Below are 26,173 nucleotides of genomic sequence, written 5' to 3'. Positions count from 1 at the left end.
AGAGTTTCCCTTTACAGTGTGCAGGTGCACAAGTAGTGGTTTAGGCAAGGCATCAGTCCAAACCTGTGTTTCAAACAGGCCAGACAAAGGAAAAATTAGTCTCCACCCACCTGCACAGCAAAACTGGCTAACAAAGACTCTTAACTCCACTATCTCACACACCAATAGCCAGATGAGGCAGGTAATTAGAGGGCAGAGGCTGAAGACTCCTTAGGCCGATTACAATAAGTATATAATGTATGTGATAAATCATTTGATTACTGTTTTCCATCCCCCATGAAGACCTGAATCCACCTAATAAACTGGAAAGGTTTACATCAACACTGACACTCAGGAGAAAAGAAAATCAAGTCTAATATGCTCTTTCTGTGATCCAGGCTAAGAATAACTGAGAGATTGATTCAATCAATGAGCAAAATCGATGTTTACTCTTATTTATATATTTATTTGTACATCTATGCTGTTTCAAAAGGGATACGAAGTACTTTACCAAATTGCATAAAGTCACCTAAAATATATGATAGCTTATAAAATCTGAGCATCAATTGTGAACTGCAGCATTAATTTATGTATCACTAAGAAAAGATAAATGTTCTCAATCACAATATGGCATGCCATTAATTGTAAGATGCACCTCATTTTTAACAATATCAAAATGTCAAAATACTTATATTACAATCAATAAAATACATGTTTCAGTAAAGGGGAAAAAAGATAGAGGTAAAATACAAAAATTAGTTCACAAAAACGAAATTCCCATGTTTCTTGTGGCTGCCAAAGAAACAGGTAACACAATCACCTAAATCTAGATGCCCTTCCCAAACTGATTAGGGAAATAAATTAATCGGTAAACAAATCATTGCTACTACTCACACTTCGGACATACTACTTGGAATTGCCCACACGTTAAGCTGCTCCTTCACAAATTAAAGTGTGCAGCTGATCTGAAGAAATAATATCATTTTGAGGGACACCCTTCCTTCAAGCTCCCAAACTGCTTTTCCTATATAACTAATATTTTAAGTCAGATCACCATGTACAAATTTGACAAAAAACTAGAAATATTTTATTTGTTTACTATGGAGGCTAGAGAAGGTTTGGAGAGGTGACCATTCTCAAAACTACAAGTTGTTCTTATATGGTCATACTTACTTAAAATCATGGGTCCCTTCATCCCTTGTAAGTAATGTTTTTCATCATTAAACAAATGGAATGATGTCAGCAAAAATTGGGGAGTGGGTAGATCTAAGGACTTGTCCCTCCAGAGAAACTTTATTTTTTTTTAAGCAAAAACTGTTAGAATCTACTTTACTAAACTCTGGAAGAAGTCAGGAGTGTAAAACAACAGGCTAACCTCTGAATCAAGAAAAAGGAAACTCAAAATCAAGAGGAAAGCTTCACAGAATTTCTACTCACACTATTTTTAACTCCCTCCCCAACTCAGTAGTGGTCTTGAAGAATGTAGCCTGCCACTGTACAGCCTTGATCCCCAGTGCATAATGGAGCCAAGCAGATTTTATTCTAAAAAAATTTGTGTTTATCTGTCCTAACTTGTCTAGGGGCTACTTGAAGTACTTACTAATGCATGGCACTTGCCTTGGTTTTGACTAGTCAGAACTACTCACTCAGAGGTGAAAAGCAGGGTACACTGTTGATGTAAGGCAAACAAATCCCATAGCTTCCTTGTGCAAAAGATCCAGGCTGAGACATACAACAGACTGTCTAAAGCCTGGGAGGTAAGGCTGGGGAGAGTTTCTTTGAGATATTAGTGTTTTCAAAAGTGCCCATTATCCTGGGGAAGATAGAAGGTACCTACATGCTCAGAATAGGATGCCTACTCAGAAAAAATCTGAGAAGGCACTATGCTTTCACCTCTGGCTGATTGCTAGGGTTACTGCAAGCAAGAAGTGAAGGCTTCATGTTGAAGTGAAAGGACATAAGACAAACTCAAGATTTACAAAGAAACAGAGATCTCCAGTAAAGGTAACTGCATAGGTAAATGAAGAGAACGGTATTATGGGCACACAATGTATAAAGATATAATTTCTGACAATAACATAAAGGTGGGAGAATAGAGATACAGAAGAGCAGAGTTTTTGTATACTATCGAAGCTAAGTTGTTACAATTCATACTTGACTGTTGTAAGTATAGGATGCTAATTGTGATCCCAGAGTAATGAATAAGAAAATCCCTTAAAAATTTACTGAAAAGGAAATGGTATACCAAATAAAAAATGTATACTGAATCAAAATGGCATACCAAAAAGGGGGGGGGGGTGGAGTAATGGAAAAAAATGAAGCACAAAAAGGTATAAGAAATAAAGAAAACAAATATGAAACATACATATACAAATAATTAGGTTAAATGTAAACAGATTAAACTCTCTAATGAAAAGAGATTTGCAAAATGGATTAAAAAAACATGACCCAACTATATGCTGCTTATAAGAGATTCATTTTAGATCCAAAGACACAAATGGGTTCAAAGTGAAAAGATGGAAAAAATGTTCCATGCATATAGTAACCAAGAAAAATTGGGGTGGCTATACTAATAGCAGACAAAACAATCTTTAGGTCAAAATTGTTACAAAAAGCAAAAAAGGTCAATGAAAGGGTTGATTCATCAAGAAGAAATAACAACTAAAAACAGATGCACCAAACAACAGAGTCCCAAAATATATGAAGCAATCACTGACAGAAATGAAGAAGCAGTCCTGCAATAATAGTTCAAGAGTTTATTTAATATTCCACTTTCAATAGTGGATAAAATATCTAGACAGAAGATCAATGAAGACATAGAGGACCTGACAATACTATAAAACCAACTAGACCTAATAGATATATATATAGAATAGTGCATTTAACAATAGTAGAATACACATTCTTCTCAAATGCATGTGGGACATTCTCTAGGATAGACTATACAAAATAGTCAATGTTAAAATACTGAACTCATACAAATTATTTTCTCCATCACAAGGGAATGAAACTAGATATCAATAGTGGAAGGAAAACTAGAAAATTCACATACATGTGAAAATTAAGCTCTCTTAACCAATTGATCAATGAAGAAATCAAAAAGGAAATTAAAAAGTACTTTGAGATGAATGAACATAAAAACACAATGGACTAAATTAATAGGATATAGAAATTTATAGATTTAAATACTGATATTAAAAAAAGAAAGATCTTGGGGCACCTGGGTGGCTCAGTCAGTTGAGCACCCAACTCTTGGTTTCTGCTCACGTCATGATCTCAGGGTTCAGTGGATGGGATCATGGGATTAAGCCCCATGTCAGGCTTAGTGCTTGGCAGAGACTTCTCATCCTTCTCCGTCCCCCTCCCCCTCCCCCAGCTCACACACTTTCTCTCATAAATAAATAAATAAATAAATAAATAAATAAATAACTTTAAAAGAAGAAAGATCTTATATAATAATCTACTTTTACATTGGAAGAAACAGAAAGCAATACCCAAAGCTAGCAGAATAAGGCAAATAATAAAGATTAGAGTAGAGATAAAATAGAGAATAAAAAAGCAGTAGAGAAAAATCAATGAATGACAGATGAGAATGAGAACAATCTTATTAATCTGAATCACATATACTCAGCCCAGGGGAGGAGGACACTACATGCCATGCAGGGTTACATGGGAGTTACAAAAAGGATGATAGTGAACAGCCAGGGCCTGTGGGAGACAGACTCTGTTATATCAAAAGGATGCAGTGTTGACTGGTTCTTGAGGGAAGATGTGATTGGTTTCTTTCCACAATTTCCCAGCTGGCAAGGAACTGAAATTCACTACTCAGGAATAAGAAGAAACTATACCTAGGTCCCTGGATAAGGAGTACTATTTAGATAAGAGACTTTATCCACAGGAGCAGCGTAGGGAGGAGATATTCTAGGCCTTCTGGGTTTCACCAGGCATCAAGACAACACATAATACATACCTTCGTTTTAGGGCTTAAACTATAAAGACCACCCAGAGAATGGGAAGAAAACATTTACAAATGATATACCAGATAAGGATCTAGTATCCAGAATAAAGAAGTCCTACTGCTCACCAATAAAATATATAAATGATCCAATTAAAAAACAGGCAGAGAACTTGAACAGACATTTCTCCAAAGAGGATAAAAAAATGGCAGCAAGGACATGAAAAGATGCTCAACATCATTAGTCATTAAGGAACTACAAATGAAAATCACAATGATATACCACTTCACATCAGGGAATGTAAATTGGTATAGCTGCTGTAGAAAGTAATTTGGTGGTTCCTCAAAGAATTAAACATATAATTACTATATGACCTAAGGATTCTACTTCAAGAGAACTTAAAATAGATACTCAAATACTTATATATATGAATGCTCATAGTAGCACTATTCACAACTGCCAAAGGTGGAAATAGCCCAAATGTCCATCAACAGAGGAATGGATAAAAAAACTGTGGTACATATATTCAATGGAATATTCTTCAGCCATAAAAGTGAATAAAATACTGATTATGCTTCAACATGGATGCCCCTGAAAATAGGCTAAATGAAAGAAATCTTAAACAAAAAGTCACATATTATATGATTCGATTTATATGGAGAATCAGATGGGTCATTGCCAGGGGAGGGGGCCCTGGGTGGGGTAAGAATAAGGAGTGACTACCTAATGAGTACAGGGTTTTCTTTTGGGGTCATGAAGTGTTTTGGAACTAGACAGAGGCAGTGGTTGGAAAATACTGCAAATATACTAAATGTCACTTAATTTTACATATCAAAAAAGTTAATCTTATGTGAATTTCACCTCAATTCTTTAAAAAGAGAAAAGAAACCACACCAATGTCCCCTCTTGTCAAACATATGCATTTCAGGATTTCTTTAAAGTTTTCTGAAATTGAGAATAATACTTTGGCTATCAATTAATCAATGCTTTTAAAAGGCACTGATTTAATATGTGCTTCCTGCTTTCTATTTACAAGCTGAGGGTCACTGTCCTACCAGATACAAGACCAAACTCTTCCATTTGGTACCTACCTTTTCTGCCTCTCCTCTTGCAGTTTTTCCTAAATATAGTAGAGGATATTTCATTTCTTCATTCCCATGAACACAACAGTCTGGAATAGCGATTCTTAACCCTGACTGCACATTAAAATCACTTCAGGAGCTTTAAAAAAACAATCTCATGCCTGAGCCCTGTTAACTGAATCTATTTCGGGGAAGAAGCCAGGGATCTGGGGATCAGGAGCTCATTTTTAAAGCCTCCCTATATGACAATAATGTGCAGCCAGTGGTGAGAATAACTGACCTAGAATCATCTATATCCACTTCCCCTTAGCCTAGTGCAGTGTTTTCTAAACTCCATCATTCATATATCAGTTTTGGAAAGTTGTGTTTTTCTAGAAATGTAGCCAATTGTACTTGAATTTCAAATTGATAAGCTTAATAGTGTTTCTAAGATCTTATCTTTTAATGTCTATCTCTGTAGTGACATTTTTTTTTCCCTTTACTTTTACTAGTTGTTTTGCCTGTCTCCTCTTTCTAAATTAGTCCTGCTAAGGGCTTATCCATTTTCCAGTTGTATCAAAGGTTAGAACTTTTCAAAAGGAGACTTAAGATGACTTAAGAGACTTAAGATGACTGATTTATAAATCTTTCTTTTTTTTTCTAATACACCATTGAAGGAAATAAATTTTCCTCTTGGCACAGATTTAGTTGCACCTTACAAGCTTTCATATGTTATATTCTATCATTTAGTGCAAAATAATTTCAAACTTCCTTTATAGCTTTGTTGACCTATAGGTTTTACAGAAGAACACTGTTTAATACCCAAACATTTGGGGATTTTATTATTTATCTCTCATAAATTCCACTGTGGTCAGCAAACATAATATAAATTATTTTAATCTCTTAAAATTTGTTGGGGCTCAGTATAATCAAATTTTGGTAAATGTCTCATGTATACCTGAAAAGAATGTATACTCTATAGACGTTGGTGCAATATTTTTTACCCATTAACTCAGGTCTAGTTCATTGCACTGTGCAAGTCTTTTAGATTCTGATTCTTTTATCTGCTTTTTCTAATAACAAAAAAAATTTAAAGTCCTCTGCTATGATTGTGGATTTCCTTGTAATTCTGTAAATTTTTGTCTATATGTTTGAAGTCATGCTTTTAGGTGTATGTGTATGCATATGTGTGTGTGTGTATAATTGACAGTATTAACATAAAATACTCCACTTATTTAAAATGCCTCAAACTTCATTTTGTAGTTATCTTAGCTCTCATATGGATATTTGCATAATACATCTTTATTCACTCTTACATTTTCAATATTTCTATGTCATTATATTTGATGTATATCTCGCAAGGTAAGTGTAGTTTTTTATTCAGCCTGACAATCTTTATTTTTACATAGTACACTAAAACATTTACATTTAATGTAACTGCAGAATAAGTTTCAGTTCCTAAGTACAAAGTTACTATTTATCTTCTGTTCGTTGCACTTGTTTAATGTTCATTTTCCTTCCTTTTCTTGTTTTGAATTCAAGTATTTAAAATTTTTTTTCTATTTATATCCTCTAATTTTTTTTAGTGGTTATGAGATTAGACATGCATCCTTGATTTAGTATTCTACTATAATGCAATATCTTTACCCTTTTCCAGACAATGCTAGGATCTTGGAATGCTTTAACTCCACTTCCACTTCCCAACTTTTGTGTTAGTCATGCATTATAACCACATATATTTTATTTATGTGTATTTCATATTTTTTGACACTACCATTTGTTTTGTAGTCAAAATTAATTTAGATGTACTTATACTTACCCTTTCTATTGTCTTTTTTCTTTCTTGCAAATATTTCCAAGTTTCTGTGCTAAAGGCTATTCTGCCTTTAGTATTTCTCTTAGTAGAGGTCTGCAGGGATGCATTTTTTCAGTTTTATGGTCTGAAAGGACTTTTATTTTGCCTTTAATTTGAAGGATATATTCATTGAGTATAGAATTCTAAGTTGGCAGTATTTTTTTACAGTACTTTTTTTTAAAGATTTATTTATTTGAAGTGGGGGGGGGGCGGTGGGAAATGGCAAAGGGAAAGGGAGAGAGAAACACAAGCAGACTCCACACTGAGAATAGAGCCTGATGCTGGGCTCGATCTCATGTCCCTGAGATCATGATCTGAGTTGAAACCAATAGTTTGATGTGCCATCCAGGCCCCTCTGTTTTACAGTCTTTTTAAAATGTTGTATCACCTTTATAGTTCCTACAGATTCTATTGGGAAATTAGCTTTCAGTCTAATTACTGCTCTTTTGATGCTAATCTTTTTTTTTTCTAGGTACTTTTAATATTTTCACTTTGTTTTTGGTTTTCAGCTATTTTACTATAATTTCCCTAAATATGTTTGCTTTGTACTTATTATGGGTGGTATTTAATGCTTCTAGAATTTGTAGCTTGAGGTGTTTCATCAAATTTGAAATATTCTGTCATTTCTTAAAATATTGCATTTACCCTATGTACTTTCTTCTCCCTCTCTGTAATCCCAACTATACATATCATACCTTAGACCTTTTTTATTGGGAACTACATAAGCCTAGCACTTTTCTATATAATCCATCTTTTTTGTTCTTTGTGCTTTGGTCAATATATTTTCTACTGACCTATCTTCCAGTTCACTAATTTACGTTTCAGACATGTACAACCTGCTTTTCTTACTTGTCTGACAAATCTTTAAATTATTTCACTTGTTGACTGGCAGGCAAGAGGTACTACATGAATATCTGCTGAGTACATAATACTTATTTCTCACAAAAGCAAATTAAACTTAACTGAGTCAATCTTGCTATCAGTAATTTTAAGAAGTGTAGGATTTGATTATAATCTAAATGAATAACCACATTCTCTTTAAAAGAAATGGAGCACTTTACAAGGGACATACAAAAAATCACCACAATCTAGGTCACATTTTGTATTTTTTAATATACTCCATGTCTCAAACTGGCTTATGTCAAAAGTATATAAAAAAGATACTTACTCTCTCTCCTTTTCAGTCAGCTTATCATTGATATTATCTTTGATTGTTGATCTAGATCCCTTATGAATTATAGGATATCTTAGGGGTACTTGTAGGAAAAAGGAAATCATGGAGACTAAATGTGCAGTGTAACCAAGGGCAACAGCAATGCTTCCATCATCTTTTGCTGTAAATTCAAAAGCAGAGAAAAAGAAAATAATTATTTACCTTATAAATGTAGCTATAAGAACATAATAAATCAATTTTAAGAGATTTTAGAATAACTGGTAAATAAAATATTAATCACATTTAAATTACATGAATTTTATACAAATCTAAATATATTAACAAGACTTGAGATTTCATCTACTATATTTAAAACTACTGCTCAATGATTACTGTTCTGAGGTTAACACTTCATTTATATATTTTAAGAAAGAGTTCTTAATATACTTAAATATCCATTACTTTCTTTCTCAGCACTTTTTTTCAAGGCAGAGTTAATATCTAGTCTATCATATGATGTGAAAATTAGTTACAGAGGTTTATCATAATGCACTATATGAGCATCATATATTTTATTCATTAACAACTTTATGAGCAATATAGTTGTACTATTGTACTATTGTACAAATTAAGTTTATGGTGAAGTGAAAAAGCACAATGCATCTTGATGGGGTACCTTTTCAATATCCATAAAGATAGTAGTGCATAAATAAGACTGTGAAATTTGAAATAGGATAGGGAGGAAAAATATTTTAAATAGTAAAATGTCAAAAACCACAGTTTATATATATTATTTATGCAATTTAGGTGGAAGTAACTGCTGGGGAAAAATGTATGTCCCCTACAGTCAAACATAAGCATCTATCTTTTAAGAAGTCACAGAGAATTATATTTTTAACTCACATCTAGATTTCTGCTACTACTACCTACCAAGTGATAATAATCATCAGGTACTTAGAACAGAGTAATACAACAAAACGTTTTAAACCTGCCCCAGGAGGAAGAGAAAAGTAAATGTTTGGTATATAGTATTCCCAAAATACTTTTAAAAGTTCACATACAGACACACTGAAAGATTTTAACTCATAATCTAGACTATCTTTGGCTAGAGAAAAGCTGAAATGATTGAGAGATATCTTTGGCTTGAGTGTTTCCTGATTTCTAACGGTACCTTAACTTCAATCATTAGTAATGTTTTTTACATTTTTTATACTTATACTTAGTTATCTAAGTACTACCTTCTTGTTGTATGAATGCCCCTATAGTCATCTATCATCAGTTCATTTTCCACCACTGACAACCATGGTAGATTCTTGGTTTCTCTTTGACTATACTATAAAAATAGGTAACTTTCATTGTATACTTCTCTTTTGCCAGGAACTGACTACAGTACTTTATTTTTGACAGTCATTAATTCATCAACAATTACTAAACTGGGTACCTTTTTAAATGCTATTTCACTTATTTCATAGATGAAGAAACTAATGGTCAAAGAAGTTAAGCAATCTGCCTCAAGTAATATAGTAATACAATACAGATTGGCCGTCTCAATGCCTTTCTCCTTAAGCACTCTATCATACTGTCTCAGAAGTTTACTGTGGAGCACACAACAATTTCTTAAGCCAGGAACCTAGAATGTACCAAGCATATGACACACATGTACCACCTCAGTTTCTTCACACTTTTTTTGTAAGAGCAAAGAACACAGAGTTCCTGGTGGCTTGTACTACACTTGAATAAGAATGGGCTTCTCAACTAATGTTTGATGCTCTCTCAAACCAAACTGATTTTTAAAAAAGGGGGGAAAAAAAAGGAATAGTATTCATTTCAACTGACTACTCAATCATGCCCTAACTAGAATCCCAATTGTTCTTAGAGACCATGCCCCCTCGCCCCAGTCCCAGCCAAGTACCTTGAGGACTACAACACTTGACTTCTTTTGAAGTCTGTGTATCACACCACCTTAGAGACTAAAATTACATTATACTACACTGTATATTCATCACATTATAATTAAATCATCATATAATATTAGAGCTAGGAGAAACCTTAGAAGTCACAGAGTCTGATGCTATCAATTTAGAGATGAGAAAAATAAGATTCAGGTGGTGTAAGTAATTAGCTCAGAGCCATATAGGTAAAATCCATGAGAGATGGAGTAAAAGGTAGAATTGTATATACACCCTCACTGCCCAAATATCTATTCCTGGAGTCAGAGCTGGGACAGTGAGTTCCCTCAGAGGCCACTAAATCCTGCATCTCCTGCTTTCCGTAAAGGATAGGGCTTATCGAATTTGAAATATTCCTATCAGGATAAAGGACTTGGTCTTTAAGAATCTTCTTATGAAGGGAGAGGAGGAAAGGAAGACAATTTACAGTAATGAAGGATAATGCAACACTGTTTGGACTTTCCTATATGTGCTTTCCACTAAGCTTTTCCTTTCCTACGTGGCTAGACAGCAAAGAATTTGCAAACTTCTAGAAAGCAGTAGAAGGCTTCTTAATTAGCCTTCCAAACAGGTCAAACACAAATTATGAATGCTTAAAAAAAAAAAAAACCTATCCAACGCTAAACATGCAAGCATCTACATTTTTCCATATTTCTAAAAGATTAATACTAAGGAATTGCAAATTTTAGAAAAACAAAAACTAGTCTCCTAACAGCACCTTTCTTCAACGATCAAAACAATTTTGTTTAAATTTAAGATAAAAAGGCATCTCTAAGAGAAGCCGACACATGGAAATTAAAATTAAAGCAGAAACAGCAAAACCTGAAAACTGGATAATACTGGAAATCAACTTTGATTCTGGTTATTTGCACTCACCATTGTTTCCACCACAAGACTCCCTGCTCCACCTATTAAAAACCCTAGGTTGTTTCCCATTCCAGGCCACAGTGCTCAGGCACAGCCTCACTGTTAAACATCATGGTGTTGGATTTCCAATATTGAAGCTTTATATTAAAAAGCATTTTAAAAGGACCACGGGTGAGGCATTACAGGGCCCAAGGGTATTCCAATACCCTCAAAAGGAAAACCACCTCCTGGTAGGGAAGTCACTTTCATCACCCCAAGACCACTGAACCTCCAGTGGGAAAATGTGAGCTCATGTGGTTAATTATGGCTATTGCTGGCCACGAACCTCAGATGTCACTTTCTGTTGCCAATCACTTTAGCTAAAAAAACCAAAAGGTTTAAGGTTTCCAGCATTCCAAGATCTAAAAGACTTTTTACCTGCCAAAGCCAAAACCTGGCTCTCTGGGGTGTGCTTTTCCAGTAAGCATTAATGACGTCCCTAACACCTAATGCAGAGCAGAGGTTTGTGTTCCTTATGCTGCTCTGGGGGTTAGAAAGGTTACAGATGATATGTTTGTTGGTGAGAAGAAGTTGGGGCAGGGGTGTGGAAGGATTCAGGGAGGAACAGGAATAAACTATAAGACTCAGGTGTGTGAAAAAGATCCTAATTTAAACAATGTTTTCAGGGGCTTAAAAACAAAACAAAAATCTGCAATTTCCTCCTTATAATTACTCCTTGTTTTTTAAATGTAGATAGTTATTCAGAGAAGCAGGTTTTGTGTAATTTTTGTGATAATAAATATCATCAACCCACAATGGCCATAACAATATCACAAATTACTTTAAATGCCCCTTCAACTTCTATGTTGGACAAACTATTAATATTCAAATGCATCCAAGTATAATAAGTGATCTAAAGGCTCTTACCATCCTGCCTTCCCAATCACTGAGGCAGCTGATTTGTTAAGGAACCAAGCACCCACTGATCCAGACAGGACAAAATATTTAAGACTCTAATCACTGCCACAGCATCTATGGAATCATTCCATGTTCTCAATGAGACACTGTTTGACATATGGTCTCTCCTTTCCAAGAAATCATGCCTGCATAAAGGGATACAGACACAGAAGGAAATCTGGGTCTCATTACCACAAAAGGCTCTCGTGTTATGGATTACTTAAAAACACACACAAACAATTTTTTTTACGAGAAATGTCTCAGTCAATGGAACTCAAATGAATACCCTTCAGCAGACAACTTTCTCCCATCATGTCCAGGCCTCTTTGGCATACTCTACCAGTAACTTACCCATTTAAAAAAGCACAATAAAGGTTGGGTCACTACGGTAGAGTTTCCCAGACAGTGTCAACCCAAGCAATGGAAAGTCTGTCCCAGCAAAGTCTCGTGAATATCAGAGAATAACCAGTTTGGAGTTCCTTACTAGAGAAGAACCAAGAATGCAGCTGTTACAGACCACTAAAAGTTGTCAGAAGTTTGGAAAAGGTTTATTCAAAACAAGGACAAAAACTGCATCATGACAGGAATAACATGGACCTTAAAATCAGGCTGACCAGAAATGACTTTAGCTCTGCCACTGGCTAGTATGAGTCTTTGGAAAAATTACTAATCTCTCTGAGCCTCAATTTTCTTGTCCTTAAGAAAATTTAGTAGGATTCTTTCTCTCACAGAAGGAATTAATTCTCACAGTTGTGAGAATTAAATAAACAAGAAACACCATGCATGATGTCCCATGTTACCATATTTCTCTACTCGCCCAATCTAAAATGTCCTTCTACCCTTCTTTCAACAGAGAAGTACTATTTCATCTTTTAAGATACCTCAGGCACCATCTTCTCTGTGAAGGTTTTCCTGCTCCCCTTCTGATGGCACTGGTTATTTCCACTTCTTTGAATGCTGTGTCCCTGGTATAAACTTCAAAGTGCCTGATACAGAGTATGAAATCAATAAATATGTCTTGATCGCTTTGATTACAAGTTTAATGGCCTCACCTAGACTGAAAGTTCACTGAGGTAGGATCAATGTCCTAACTCATCTCAATGTGCATACTCTCAGCACCTGGCCCAGCAAGTGATACATACAAGGCTCTTAGTGAATTGAGTATACCAAAGTAACTTGCAGAATGCTAACATATGATTTTAAAGTCTAACACTACCACATGTGCTTCTTAAAATTTCTGATTGCTAGACATCATAGGGAGTGAATAGGGCCTTAGAGTAAAATTATACATTTGTTTTATTTTACTTCCCATTTCATTTTTCACCAACTGAACTAAAGAGCTAAACTAATCTTTTAAAGGATAGGAAAAATATATTCAGCTTGGTGGACGTACTAAGAATAGAGAGCTAACAAAAGCTATGAAAAACTAGCAAACAAAACACTTCATATAAAACAAAAATAGAATCAAGAAACATCCCAGAGTGGAGTAAGATGACCATCACCAATACTGATACCCCTACGTCCCTTACCGCCTCCCTGCAGATCAATCTGTATTTAGGAAGCAGAGTGACTTTTAAAAACATAAATCAACTCATGTCATCTCCCTTCTTGAAGCCCTTCAGGGTCTTCGCCCCCTACTGAGAATAAAACATAAAGTCCTTACAGTAACTTCCCTGGCAGACCTCTCCTATGTCCTCTGATGTAACTCTTTCCCCTGTTCACTAGTCTCCAGTCATATAGGTCTGGTCTTTTCTGTCCTTCCTTCTTTCTCTCCTACTTTTTCCTTCCTTTACCTCCTTTCTCTTGCAATGAATTTCAATTACATTTATATAAATATATTCTATGAAAAGCTTTTTCAAATATGATCTCATGCAGTCATAACAATAAATTAGAAATGTAGATATTACCTCATTTTACAAGTGAAGAAATCAAGCTGAGAGATTACATGATTTGCCGAAATACAGGTCTTTTCTCCCATACTTCCCCATCCTGAAATTTTTTCAGATGTATCAAGCCTATTCCTCCATCATGAACTTTGTACTTGCCCACCCCCTCTTCTAGGAAAGCTCTTCTCCCAGATGGAGCAGAGTTGGACTCTTTCAGCCTTCAAATTTTCTATTAAATATTTTTCCAGAGAGGTCTCTGACTGCTTTATCTAAAGTAGGTTCCCCTATTGTCTATGAAAGCATGTTCCTTTATGAAATACTTGTTAAATACTTATTATTTACTGGGCGTTTCCCTCAATAGGATGTATGCTCCATGAAAGGACATACTTGTTTTTTCTATCATTATATTCTCAAAACCTAGTACAATGCCTGGCATGTCAGTGTGCTCAATTAATATTTTACCAGTGAATGAATGTTTTGTATCCCTGGAACCTGGCAAGGGCTCAAGGTACTCAATAGGTTTGTTGAATGAATGAACAAATGAGGGAAAGGATGTGCTAATGGCCTTCAGGACATCATAACTTTGCCTAAAATTAACACCAAAGCACATTTGTAGGACTTACAGAGATTGGAACATTTTACAATGGAAATCAAACAAATTCCAGCTAGATCATTACCTAAGCTTTGAGGTCTCGAGCAAGTCATTAAATAGCTCATTTACATGTTAGGAAATTAAACTACTTTCCTTGTAGGTTTCCTTTGTTTTTGTGAGGATTAAAGATACGGCAAATGTCGTGCTTTTACAGATCTAATCTTCACAACAATAATGTAGAATAGGTAAGGACATGAATCAATAGGTATATTATCAATTAGGAAATAAACTCAAAGCATGGATGGCTTGCTCCAAACTACATGGTTTCTAGAAAGGGAATCAGGACTTTAACATAGGCTTTCCCATTCCTGTTTTATCACTCATATTATGTTGCAATTACTTGTTGTAAGGGCTGTTATAAAGGCCGAAGGAGTTAATAAATTAGTCTTAAATGTTAAAGGATGATAAATAACAACATTTTCTTTATTGGGAAATGGAAAGAGGTCTGAAACAAAACTAGTAATGCCCTCTTTTTTAATAACTTCTTCCCAAATAGATAATACACCACCTTTGGGAATAATCTATAAAGCTATTTAATAGGCCTCAAAGCATTGTATAGGCTAAAAGAAAAGAACCCACTTTGCAAACAATACCAAAAAAATCTTTACCAATATGTCAAATAAATAAGTTTTTTTCTTTGGCCTACTGGTAAAGAGATTAGGCAAGTTTTAATCCTTTAAAATACAGCCATTAATAAGAATCACAGTCTATAATATCTTTAATGTAACTTTTCTTATTTGAAAGAGGACAGAAATGACAGTATAACAAAGGTTGAACCTGTGGTAGTGGTTTCATGTTACCAGAAATATGATTTTCTAAATAACAATAGAACAGATTAATGTTTCTTGTTCTTTTGCTTCCAACCACATCCAAATTCTTCATAAAAATCAAATTAAAAAGATAAGGAGATTATTGTATTCTTAAAATCCCTACTGTCTGATTTTCTTAAAGCTCACTTAAAAAACTATAAACTCAATATTTTTTTCCCACAATTAGAACTAAATAGTCTCTTATGTCTTCCATCAGAAAATCTGACTTTATGTACTTTCAGTTGGGAAGGGACAAAAAGTCCAAAAACTCTCTGGATAAAGTGTTAGGCAACCAACACTTCAAGGTATCTCTATTTTTCTTTGCAACATACCCATTTATTACCTACACCAAATCTTTAGATGTAAAAAGAAATAAAATACCTTGGAAGTCCTCAGAATTGGGCAACTTGACACCACATACAAAGTAATCCTTATGCTCATTCTGTAAATGTAACCAAAGAATGAAATTAATTCTTCTTCTGTATAAAACAAAAAAACCCTAGGTCAAATCTCAAAGAATTTGGTAGGTCAGTGTTAACTCAAAGATAATACTGTCCTACACTCAAAATATTATCATAATTGTTTAAGCTGGGTGATGAGTATATAATGATTCATTATACTACTATCTGTATATTCATATATAAATATTTAAAATATCATGTCCAGCAAAAAGCCATGTAAAATTTTTATTACAAAAATATCCCTTGACCAATTCATAGATATAAATGAAGATTTTAAGTGGAATTAACAAGATTCTGTGAGCAACCTAAAATTGTATTAGCTTTCCTCTCAGAAAATTAGTCATTTCAATCTCTTTTCATTTAGTGATTTGGCTCTCTTTAAAAAAAAAATAATTCTCATCAAGCTAATTTTATTCAAGTTTTACTTTTTACAATTACTCTAAGAAACTAGATTTAAAAACTTCACATCCTGACAGTTACCCCAGGAATTTATTAAGTAGTATAATAAATACAAATTAATTGGCAGTTATATTTTTAAAGCAGTACACATGCATCTACATGTATGGGTCAGAAATGATGGCAGTTGATAATTTTGCTGAGTAAAAAAGATCCTAAAGACACCAAAAATTATTTGGAATTCTTCCAGATGAAGTTGAGTGCATTCCACCATCAAATGGATATAAAAAAAAAAAAAATCAAATGGTGGACCCTAATACCCACTAAGTCTAAATCTACTTTTTAAATAGATGTTAGCTTCTGAATGAATCATGACAGAACATACAATTAAGACTAGAGCAATGAGTTTTTTCATTGAGAAGAAATTTCAAACAGAAACCATCTTTTAAGAAAAAAAATTTTTTCCCAGAAAATTTGAAACTTACCAAATCAATAGGGTAAATGTAGGAAAGCTCAGATAGTAATTGCCTGCAACGAATTGTCAACTGAGCATTAGTCTTCAGAAAGAGCTCTCTGATGAGGAAAGATAAAAAGCATATTTGTTAAAAAAAAAGTTTTCATGCTTTCTAACATTTATTTCCACATAACTAATATAGAGGAAGATTAAATGGCCTGCAGTAGGTCACAAAAACTCAGAAGTAGAATAAAAAATAATAGCTAATATGAGTCTTGACTTATCTCCAAATATTATAAATCAAGATAAATATATACTGAGGCCTATTGTGTGTGTCTAGTACCACGCTAAGAGATGTAAAGGATACAAATAATCATTGAGCACCTACCACTATAGGCCAGGAGCTTTACAAAAAGCTTTATTTATTATAACTCTATTAGGTTGGTATCATTATACCCATTTTACAAACAAGGGTACAGAATTTAGAGAGGCTCGGTAAGCAGACTAAGGTCTCATTTAATCTGAGCCCAATTTGATTTCAGGAAATATCCCTATGTCATTATTTTAAAGAAATATTTTCTTTTTCACTCAGAGCTACCTCAAAAAATAGCCTGCTGCCATATTAGGAAAATAATAGAATAAAAACAATAAGTTGTGGCAAGAGATGATACAGCTCTTGTCTTGAACTAAAGAAATAAGACCAAGAGGTAAAATAACTATAGGATAAGTTACCTGCTCAACTGTGTTAACTATTTAAGAAAAAGAAAAATTCAGAAAAACTGTAGGTCAAAGTGGAAGGTAAACTAGTAGTATAACACAAGAGTACTAAAGACTTAAAAGGGATCTAATCCTATTTCCTTGTGATCTGGACAAAGTAACTTCCCAGACCCCTGCCTTCCTATCTGCAAATTGAGAAGATGAGACAAGATGATCTCCATGGTTCTTGCTAGGGCTAACATTCTTGAATGCTCAAATGCTAAGGTTTCATGAAGAAAAATGTAGGATGAGAAGACTTTCCAGGAAAAGTGGGTAAACATGAGCAAAAGAACAGAGGCAGCATCAAATTAAGCATGTACTGGAAAAAAAAATAAAGATAAAAACTATTAGCATCTGTTAAATGAATATTGTAGAGGACTAAAGTTAGCTACAGTTGTATTGCACTGATTTATTGAGGGTTATTTGAAGTTAAGCAAAACAATCACTATGACTTCTCAAGAGGAGAAAAAATATGGTAAAACTAGTATTTTCAGAGGATAAGCCACATGGAGGATGAACTGGAAAGACAGAGAGACTAATGTTAGACAAGTTAGGAGCTGTGGCAGTAATCCTAATGGACTACCATGAAACAGTAGTAAATCTGAAGAAATGACTGAAGAAAATAAGCTACGCTACATGTAGAAGACGAGAGGATTCAAACATTAAGTCATGGTTCCATGGCCTTAAGAATGAGAAGAACAATGTTCGAGTTTCTGATGCTGACCAGATACGAGGCTCTTGTAACTACTTCTAGCATGTGTGTGACACTGAGTAGGTGTTTCATAAATATTTGTTGAATAAATGAATGTGGCACTGATGTGTGTGGAATAAAGTAATACCAGCAACATTTATAGAATGCTACTTTTCCAAATCCTATCCTCAAAGCAAACCCAACACTCTTATCCATTATTCTCAGTGTTGCATTTACCTTTTCGCAGTACACTCCTTCCTCAATTCATTCAGGGATTCCTTTTGGAGTTGGAGCTTGAGGTGCTCAGCTGAAAATGCACTTCCTAGAGAGAGATGGAGGGAGACAATTCTAGACATAACACTGCAGCTAGGACTGCTCAATCACAATCAAAAAGGCAGAGCCTGTCCCCTGACCATGAGAGAAAAGAGTTCAGAGACAAAGTAAGCTAGACATAGAAGTATTCTGGAGGGTTAACTAGAAGAAGCCTCCCAACTTGTTCAATTTGTCACAAGTCCAGCCTCTAGCAGGAGTCAAAGAGTAAAGAGTCTCTGCTTCCAGATTTCTGGATTGCTGACCAAAACCTCTGGTGAGATTTCAAAATTCAGACAATTTCATTTTAAAAAGACAGTGGCTATGGACTCTGGTATTAATGCTTATTCAGTAAAGGTTCATCAATTGTAATAAACAGACCTCTCTGGTGAGGGATGTTGGTAATGGGGGAGGCTATGAATGTGTGGGAGTTGGGGATAAATGGGAAATCTTAACAATGTCAGCACAATTATACTATGAACCTAAAATGAAGTTTATTTTTTTTAAGTGGTTAATTTCTTTCACCTACAAATGCTATGCAACATTTATGAAAGTATATAAAGTAAAACAGGAAAAATTACCTGCATTTTGACTACTATAATATAGTTCATAAAAAAGGGAGTTTTAACTACAATTACAGAGTGTAGGAAATGTATATTCTGATTTTTCCATATTATGTCACAAGCATTTTTACATGTTGACAGATAGTCTGAGTTATAATGTTTAATGGCTGTGTAAAATTCAACTCCATGGATGTGAATTATATGAATATTCCACATTTTAACTGATACCCCATACCCCAATCCTATTACAGAACATTTAATTTCCTTTAAGTGTTTGCTTTAGCACTACACAGAGATTCGTATTTGCGTTTAAATACTTAATTGTTGTATTTATATCGACTTTTGGAACGTACATTTCCATTTATGTCATCATAAAATCCTTTTACATCTTCCTATTCTAAGAGTATCTTCTGCTCTTGACAATCCAGTCCTGATAATACCAGAAATACTGAAGCACAGAAAAAGTCTTAGATCCAGACACACTTATCTCTGGATTAAATCCCTTTGTAAAAAGGGGTTTAATTTCGTAAACCGTGATTCAGTAGGATAAGGGGACTTCAATTATCCCCTGCAGGAAGGAACAAGAAGTACATTATTGACTGAAATACAGTTTAGACCTTAGTACTAAATTCACCAACTTAAGTAATTTTATCAACATATTTTTAAGTACCCTCTTTGCTCCCTAAATTGTACTTAAATGATCCATATTAACTTTGCCCCCCAAACAAACATAAGCAAGGAACACCACTTATCTTCTTTAGCCCCAATAAAATTCTTCCCCAGATCTTCACCCTCCATGATTTCAGATGACATTCAGTTGACAACCTCCACCATCCACCCCATGTACGTGTGTTGAACAATTAATTATCAAATAGCTGAAATCGCCCAAGTATCTATTAATGATTTCTATGTTATTTCTTTTAGTCAGTGACCATATTACATATAATTTTATTTTTTTTATATTTGCTTTATGATAATAACTATGGCCTAACTGAATGTTCCATGTACACATGAAAAAAAATTTTATTCTGCTGGTGTGGGGTGGTCCAGTTAGTAATGTTATTAAAGTCTTCTATCCTTACTGATTTTGTCTTCACTTGTTCTATGAATTACTGAGAGAGGAGTGTTGTGGCTACCAGCTATAAATGTAGATATGGCTTGGGAGGGGCAAGATGGCGGAAGAGTAGGGTCTCCGAGTCACCTGTCCCCAACAAATTACCTAGAAAACCTTCAAATCATCCTGAAAATCTACGAATTCGGCCTGAGATTTAAAGAGAGACCAGCTGGAACGCCACAGTGAGAAGAGTTCGCGCTTCTATCAAGGTAGGAAGACGGGAAAAAAAAATAAAGGAACAAAAGGCCTCCAAGGGGGAGGGCCCCGCGAGGAGCCGGGCTGAGGCCGGGGGAGGGTCCCCAGGACAGGAGAGCCCCGTCCCGGAGGAGCAGGAGCTGCACCGACCTTCCCCGCGGAAAGGCCTCCCGGGGAATTGGAGCAGGATCCCCAGAAAGGCGGGGACGCCCTCGGGCTCCCTGGGACAGTAACAGAGGAACTGCGCCCCGGGAGATGCGCCGAGCTCCCTAAGGGCTGCAGCGCTCGGCGGGACCCGGAGCAGCTCGGAGGGGCTCGGGCTGCGGCTCCGCGGAGGGGGCTGCGGGGCTCCGGGGCTCCAGGAGCAGCTCGGCGGCGGCGGCTCGGGCGGAGGAAGAAGCTCCGCGGAGGGGGCTGCGCGGCTGCGGGAACAGCTCGGAGGGGCTCGGGCGGTGGCTCCGCGGAGGGGGCTGCGCGGCTCCGGGAGCAGCTAGGCGGCGGCGGCTCGGGCAGAGGAAGAAGCTCCGCGCGGAGGGGGCGGCGCGGGTCCGGGAGCAGCTCGGAAGGCGGCTCCGCGGAGGGGGCTGCGGGGCGGGAGCGAATCCAACAGCGCAGGCGCCTGGAGCACAGGGCGCCGGGACACAGCCCAGGATCCGGCCTCCCCTGGGACAGGCAGAGGCCGGGTGGGCCCAGGACAGCAAGGACGCTCCTGCCTGGAACTGAGATCAGCGACCCTGCCCGGGAGCCCCCAGGCCCTGCAGACGGAGAGCCCCGGAGCTACTGCGGGGGCTGACTCCAGATTCCCAGAGCTGCCCCCGCCACTGTGGCTTCCTCCCGGGGCCTCACGGGGTGAACAACCCCCACTGAGCCCTGCACCAGGCAGGGGCAGAGCAGCTCCCCCAAGTGCTAACACCTGAGAATCAGCACAGCAGGCCCCTCCCCCAGAAGACGAGTGAGACGGACCAGGTCCAAGGGAAGTCAAGGGATTTAACGTATACAGAATCAGAAGATACTCCCCCGTGTTTTTTTGTTTTTGTTTTTTTTTGTTTTGTGCTTTTTTTTCTTTCTTTCTTCTTGATTTCTGATTGCTTCCCCCATCCCACCCCCCTTTTTTCTCCTTTCTTTTTCTTTCTCTTTTTCTTCTTTTTCCCTTTTTTCTTCTTTCTCTTTTTTCTTTTTCTCTTTTCTTTCCTTCTCTCTCTTTTTCTCCTTTTCCCAATACAACTTGTTTTTGGCCACTCTGCACTGAGCAAAATGACTAGAAGGAAAACCTCACCTCAAAAAAAAAGAATCAGAAACAGCCCTCTCTCCCACAGAGTTACAAAATATGGATTACAATTCAATGTCAGAAAGCCAATTCAGAAGCACTATTATACAGCTACTGGTGGCTCTAGAAAAAACCATAAAGGACTCAAGAGACTTCATGACTGCAGAATTTAGATCCAATGAGGCAGAAATTAAAAATCAATTAAATGAGATGCAATCCAAGCTAGAAGTCCTAACGACGAGGGTTAACGAGGTGGAAGAACGAGTGAGTGACATAGAAGACAAGTTGATGGCAAAGAGGGAAACTGAGGAAAAAAGAGACAGGCAATTAAAAGACCATGAGGATAGATTAAGGGAAATAAATGACAGCCTGAGGAAGAAAAACCTACGTTTAATTGGGGTTCCCGAGGGCGCCAAAAGGGACAGAGGGCCAGAATATGTATTTGAACAAATCCTAGCTGAAAACGTTCCTAATCTGGGAAGGGAAACAGGCATTCAGATCCAGGAAATAGAGAGATCCCCCCCTAAAGTCAACAAAAACCGTTCAACACCTCGACATTTAATAGTGAAGCTTGCAAATTCCAAAGATAAGGAGAAGATCCTTAAAGCAGCAAGAGAAAAAAAAGTCCCTGACTTTTATGGGGAGGAATATTAGGCTAACAGCAGACCTCTCCACAGAGACCTGGCAGGCCAGAAAGGGCTGGCAGGATATATTCAGGGTCCTAAATGAGAAGAACATGCAACCAAGAATACTTTATCCAGCAAGACTCTCATTCAAAATGGAAGGAGAGATAAAGAGCTTCCAAGACAGGCAGGAACTGAAAGAATATGTGACCTCCAAACCAGCTCTGCAAGAAATTTTAAGGGGGATTATTAAAATTCCCCTTTAAGAAAAAGTTCAGTGGAACAATCCACAAAAACAAGGACTGAATAGATATCATGATGACACTAAACTCATATCTGTCAATAGTAACTCTGAACGTGAACGGGCTTAATGACCCCATCAAAAGGTGCAGGGTTTCAGACTGGATAAAAAAGCAGGACCCATCTATTTGCTGTCTACAAGAGACTCATTTTAGACAGAAGGACACCTACAACCTGAAAATAAAAGGTTGGAGAACCATTTACCATTCAAATGGTCCTCAAAAGAAAGCAGGGGTAGCCATCCTTATATCAGATAAACTAAAATTTACCCTGAAGACTATAGTGAGAGATGAAGAGGGACACTATATCATACTCAAAGGATCTGTCCAACAAGAGGACTTAACAATCCTCAATATATATGCCCCGAATGTGGGAGCTGCCAAATATTTAAACCAATTAATAACCAAACTGAAGAAATACTTAGATAATAATACACTTATACTTGGTGACTTCAATCTAGCTCTTTCAACCCTCGATAGGTCTTCTAGGCACAACATCTCCAAAGAAACGAGAGCTTTAAATGATACACTGGACCAGATGGATTTCACAGATATCTACAGAACTTTACATTCAAACGCAACTGAATACACATTCTTCTCAAGTGCACATGGAACTTTCTCCAGAATAGACCACATACTGGGTCACAAATCGGGTCTGAACCGATACCAAAATATCGGGATAATCCCCTGTATATTCTCAGACCATAATCCCTTGAAATTAGAACTAAATCACAACAAGAAGTTTGGAAGAACCTCAAACACGTAGAGGTTAAGGACCATCCTGCTAAAAGATGAAAGGGTCAACCAGGAAATTAAGGAAGAATTAAAAAGATTCATGGAGGGATCCCTGGGTGGCGCAGCGGTTTGGCGCCTGCCTTTGGCCCAGGGCGCGATCCTGGAGACCCGGGATCAAGTCCCACATCGGGCTCCCGGTGCATGGAGCCTGCTTCTCCTTCTGCCTGTGTCTCTGCCTCTCTCTCTCTCTCTCTCTGTGACTATCATAAATAAAAATTTAAAAAAATTTAAAAAAAAAGATTCATGGAAACCAATGAGAATGAAGATACAACCGTTCAAAATCTTTGGGATGCAGCAAAAGCAGTCCTCAGGGGGAAATACATCGCAATACAAGCATCCATTCAAAAACTGGAAAGAACTCAAATACAAAAGCTCACCTTACACATAAAGGAGCTAGAGAAAAAACAGCAGATGGACCCTATGCCCAGGAGAAGAAGAGAGTTAATTAAAATTCTAGCAGAACTCAATGAAACCGAGACCAAAAGAACCGTGGAACAGATCAACAGAACCAGGAGTTGGTTCTTCGAAAGAATTAATAAGCCAACCTTATTAAAAAGAAGAGAGAGAAGACTCAAATTAATAAAATCATGAATGAGAAAGGAGAGATCACTACCAACACCAAGGAAATACAAACGATTTTATTTTATTTTATTTTATTTTTTTATTTATTTATTTTTTTTTACAAACGATTTTAAAAACATATTATGATAAGCTGTACGCCAATAAATTAGGCAATCTAGAAGAAATGGACGCATTCCTGGAAAGCCACAAACTACCAAAACTGGAGCAGGAAGAAATAGAAAACCTGAACAGGCCAATAACCAGGGAGGAAATTGAAGCAATCATCAAAAACCTCCCAAGACACAAGAGTCCAGGGCCAGATGGCTTCCCAGGGGAATTCTATCAAACGTTTAAAGAAGAAATCATACCTATTCTACTGAAGCTGTTTGGAAAGATAGAAAGAGATGGAGTACTTCCAAATTCGTTCTATGAGGCCAGCATCACCTTAATTCCAAAACCAGACAAAGATCCCACCAAAAAGGAGAATTACAGACCAATATCCCTGATGAACATGGATGCAAAAATTCTCAACAAGATACTAGCCAATAGGATCCAACAACACATTAAGAAAATTATTCACCATGACCAAGTAGGATTTATCCCCGGGACACAAGGCTGGTTCAACACTCGTAAAACCATCAATGTGATTCATCATATCAGCAAGAGAAAAACCAAGAACCATATGATACTCTCATTAGATGCAGAGAAAGCATTTGACAAAATACAGCATCCATTCCTGATCAAAACCCTTCAGAGTGTTGGGATAGAGGGAACTTTCCTCGACATCTTAAAAGCCATTTACGAAAAGCCCACAGCAAATATCATTCTCAATGGGGAAGCACTGGGAGCCTTTCCCCTAAGATCAGGAACAAGACAGGGATGTCCACTCTCACCACTGCTGTTCAACATAGTTCTGGAAGTCCTCGCCTCAGCAATCAGACAACAAAAAGACATTAAAGGCATTCAAATTGGCAAAAAAGAAGTCAAAGTCTCCCTCTTCGCCGATGACATGATACTCATACTCTACATAGAAAACCCAAAAGCCTCCACCCCAAGATTGCTAGAACTCATACAGCAATTTGGTAGCATGGCAGGATACAAAATCAATGCCCAGAAATCAATGGCATTTCAATACACTAACAATGAGACTGAAGAAAGAGAAATTAAGGAGTCAATCCCATTTACAATTGCACCCAAAAGCATAAAATAGCTAGGAATAAACCTAACCAAAGAGGTAAAGGATCTATACCCTAAAAACTATAGAACACTTCTGAAAGAAATTGAGGAAGACACAAAGAGATGGAAAAATATTCCATGCTCATGGATTGGCAGAATTAATACTGTGAAAATGTCAATGTTACCCAGGGCAATTTACACGTTTAATGCAATCCCTATCAAAATACCATGGACTTTCTTCAGAGAGTTAGTACAAATTAAGATTTGTGTGGAATCAGAAAAGACCCCGAATAGCCAGGGGAATTTTAAAAAAGAAAACCATGTCTGGGGGCATCACAATGCCAGATTTCAGGTTGTACTACAAAGCTGTGGTCATCAAGACAGTGTGGTACTGGCACAAAAACAGACACATAGATCAATGGAACAGAATAGAGAACCCAGAAGTGGACCCTGAAATGTATGGTCATCTAATGTTCGATAAAGGAGGAAAGACTATCCATTGGAAGAAAGACAGTCTCTTCAATAAATGGTGCTGGGAAAATTGGACATCCACATGCAGAAGAATGAAACTGGACCACTCTCTTTCACCATACACAAAGATAAACTCAAAATGGATGAGAGATCTAACTGTGAGACAAGAGTCCATCAAAATCATAGAAGAGAACACAGGCAACACCCTCTTTGAACTCGGCCACAGTAACTTCTTGCAACATACATCCACGAAGGCAAAAGAAACAAAAGCAAAAATGAACTATTGGGACTTCATCAAGATAAGAAGCTTTTGCACAGCAAAGGATACAGTCAACAAAACTAAAAGACAACCTACAGAATGGGAGAAGATATTTGCAAATGACATATCAGATAAAGGGCTAGTTTCCAAAATCTATAAAGAACTTATTAAACTCAACAGCAAAGAAACAAACAATCCAATCATGAAATGGGCAAAAGACATGAACAGAAATCTCACAGAGGAAGACATGGACATGGCCAACATGCACATGAGAAAATGCTCTGCATCACTTGCCATCAGGGAAATACAAATCAAAACCACAATGAGATACCACCTCACACCAGTGAGAATGGGGAAAATTAACAAGGCAGGAAACAACAAATGTTGGAGAGGATGCGGAGAAAAGGGAACCCTCTTACACTGTTGGTGGGAATGTGAACTGGTGCAGCCACTCTGGAAAACTGTGTGGAGGTTCCTCAAAGAGTTAAAAATAGACCTGCCCTACGACCCAGCAATTGCACTGTTGGGGATTTACCCCAAAGATTCAGATGCAATGAAATGCCGGGACACCTGCACCCCGATGTTTCTAGCAGCAATGTCCACAATAGCCAAACTGTGGAAGGAGCCTCGGTGTCCACTGAAAGATGAATGGATAAAGAAGATGTGGTCTGTGTATACAA

General features: G+C 36.9%; 1 protein-coding gene across 2 annotated transcripts in view; it reads right to left on the bottom strand.

Moving 5' to 3' along the window:
• Window positions 1-26,173, bottom strand: part of UVRAG (UV radiation resistance associated) — a 318,666-nt gene that overhangs the window by 116,583 nt on the left and 175,910 nt on the right. For both annotated transcript variants that reach the window (XR_005983964.1, XM_041730667.1), the window contains exons 9-12: window positions 18,099-18,183; window positions 16,446-16,533; window positions 15,485-15,545; window positions 8,020-8,185 (exon numbers count right to left, since the gene is read on the bottom strand). Coding sequence is in view for 1 of the 2 variants with exons in the window: in XM_041730667.1 (XP_041586601.1) it covers window positions 8,020-8,185; window positions 15,485-15,545; window positions 16,446-16,533; window positions 18,099-18,183 (400 nt within the window). In the remaining variant the exon portion in view is untranslated. The remainder of the gene's footprint in view (window positions 1-8,019; window positions 8,186-15,484; window positions 15,546-16,445; window positions 16,534-18,098; window positions 18,184-26,173) is intronic.

Source organism: Vulpes lagopus, chromosome 15 (assembly GCF_018345385.1).
Source record: "Vulpes lagopus strain Blue_001 chromosome 15, ASM1834538v1, whole genome shotgun sequence".
Taxonomy (NCBI): Eukaryota; Metazoa; Chordata; class Mammalia; order Carnivora; family Canidae; genus Vulpes; species Vulpes lagopus.
This window is presented reverse-complemented; position numbering and strand designations above follow the sequence as displayed.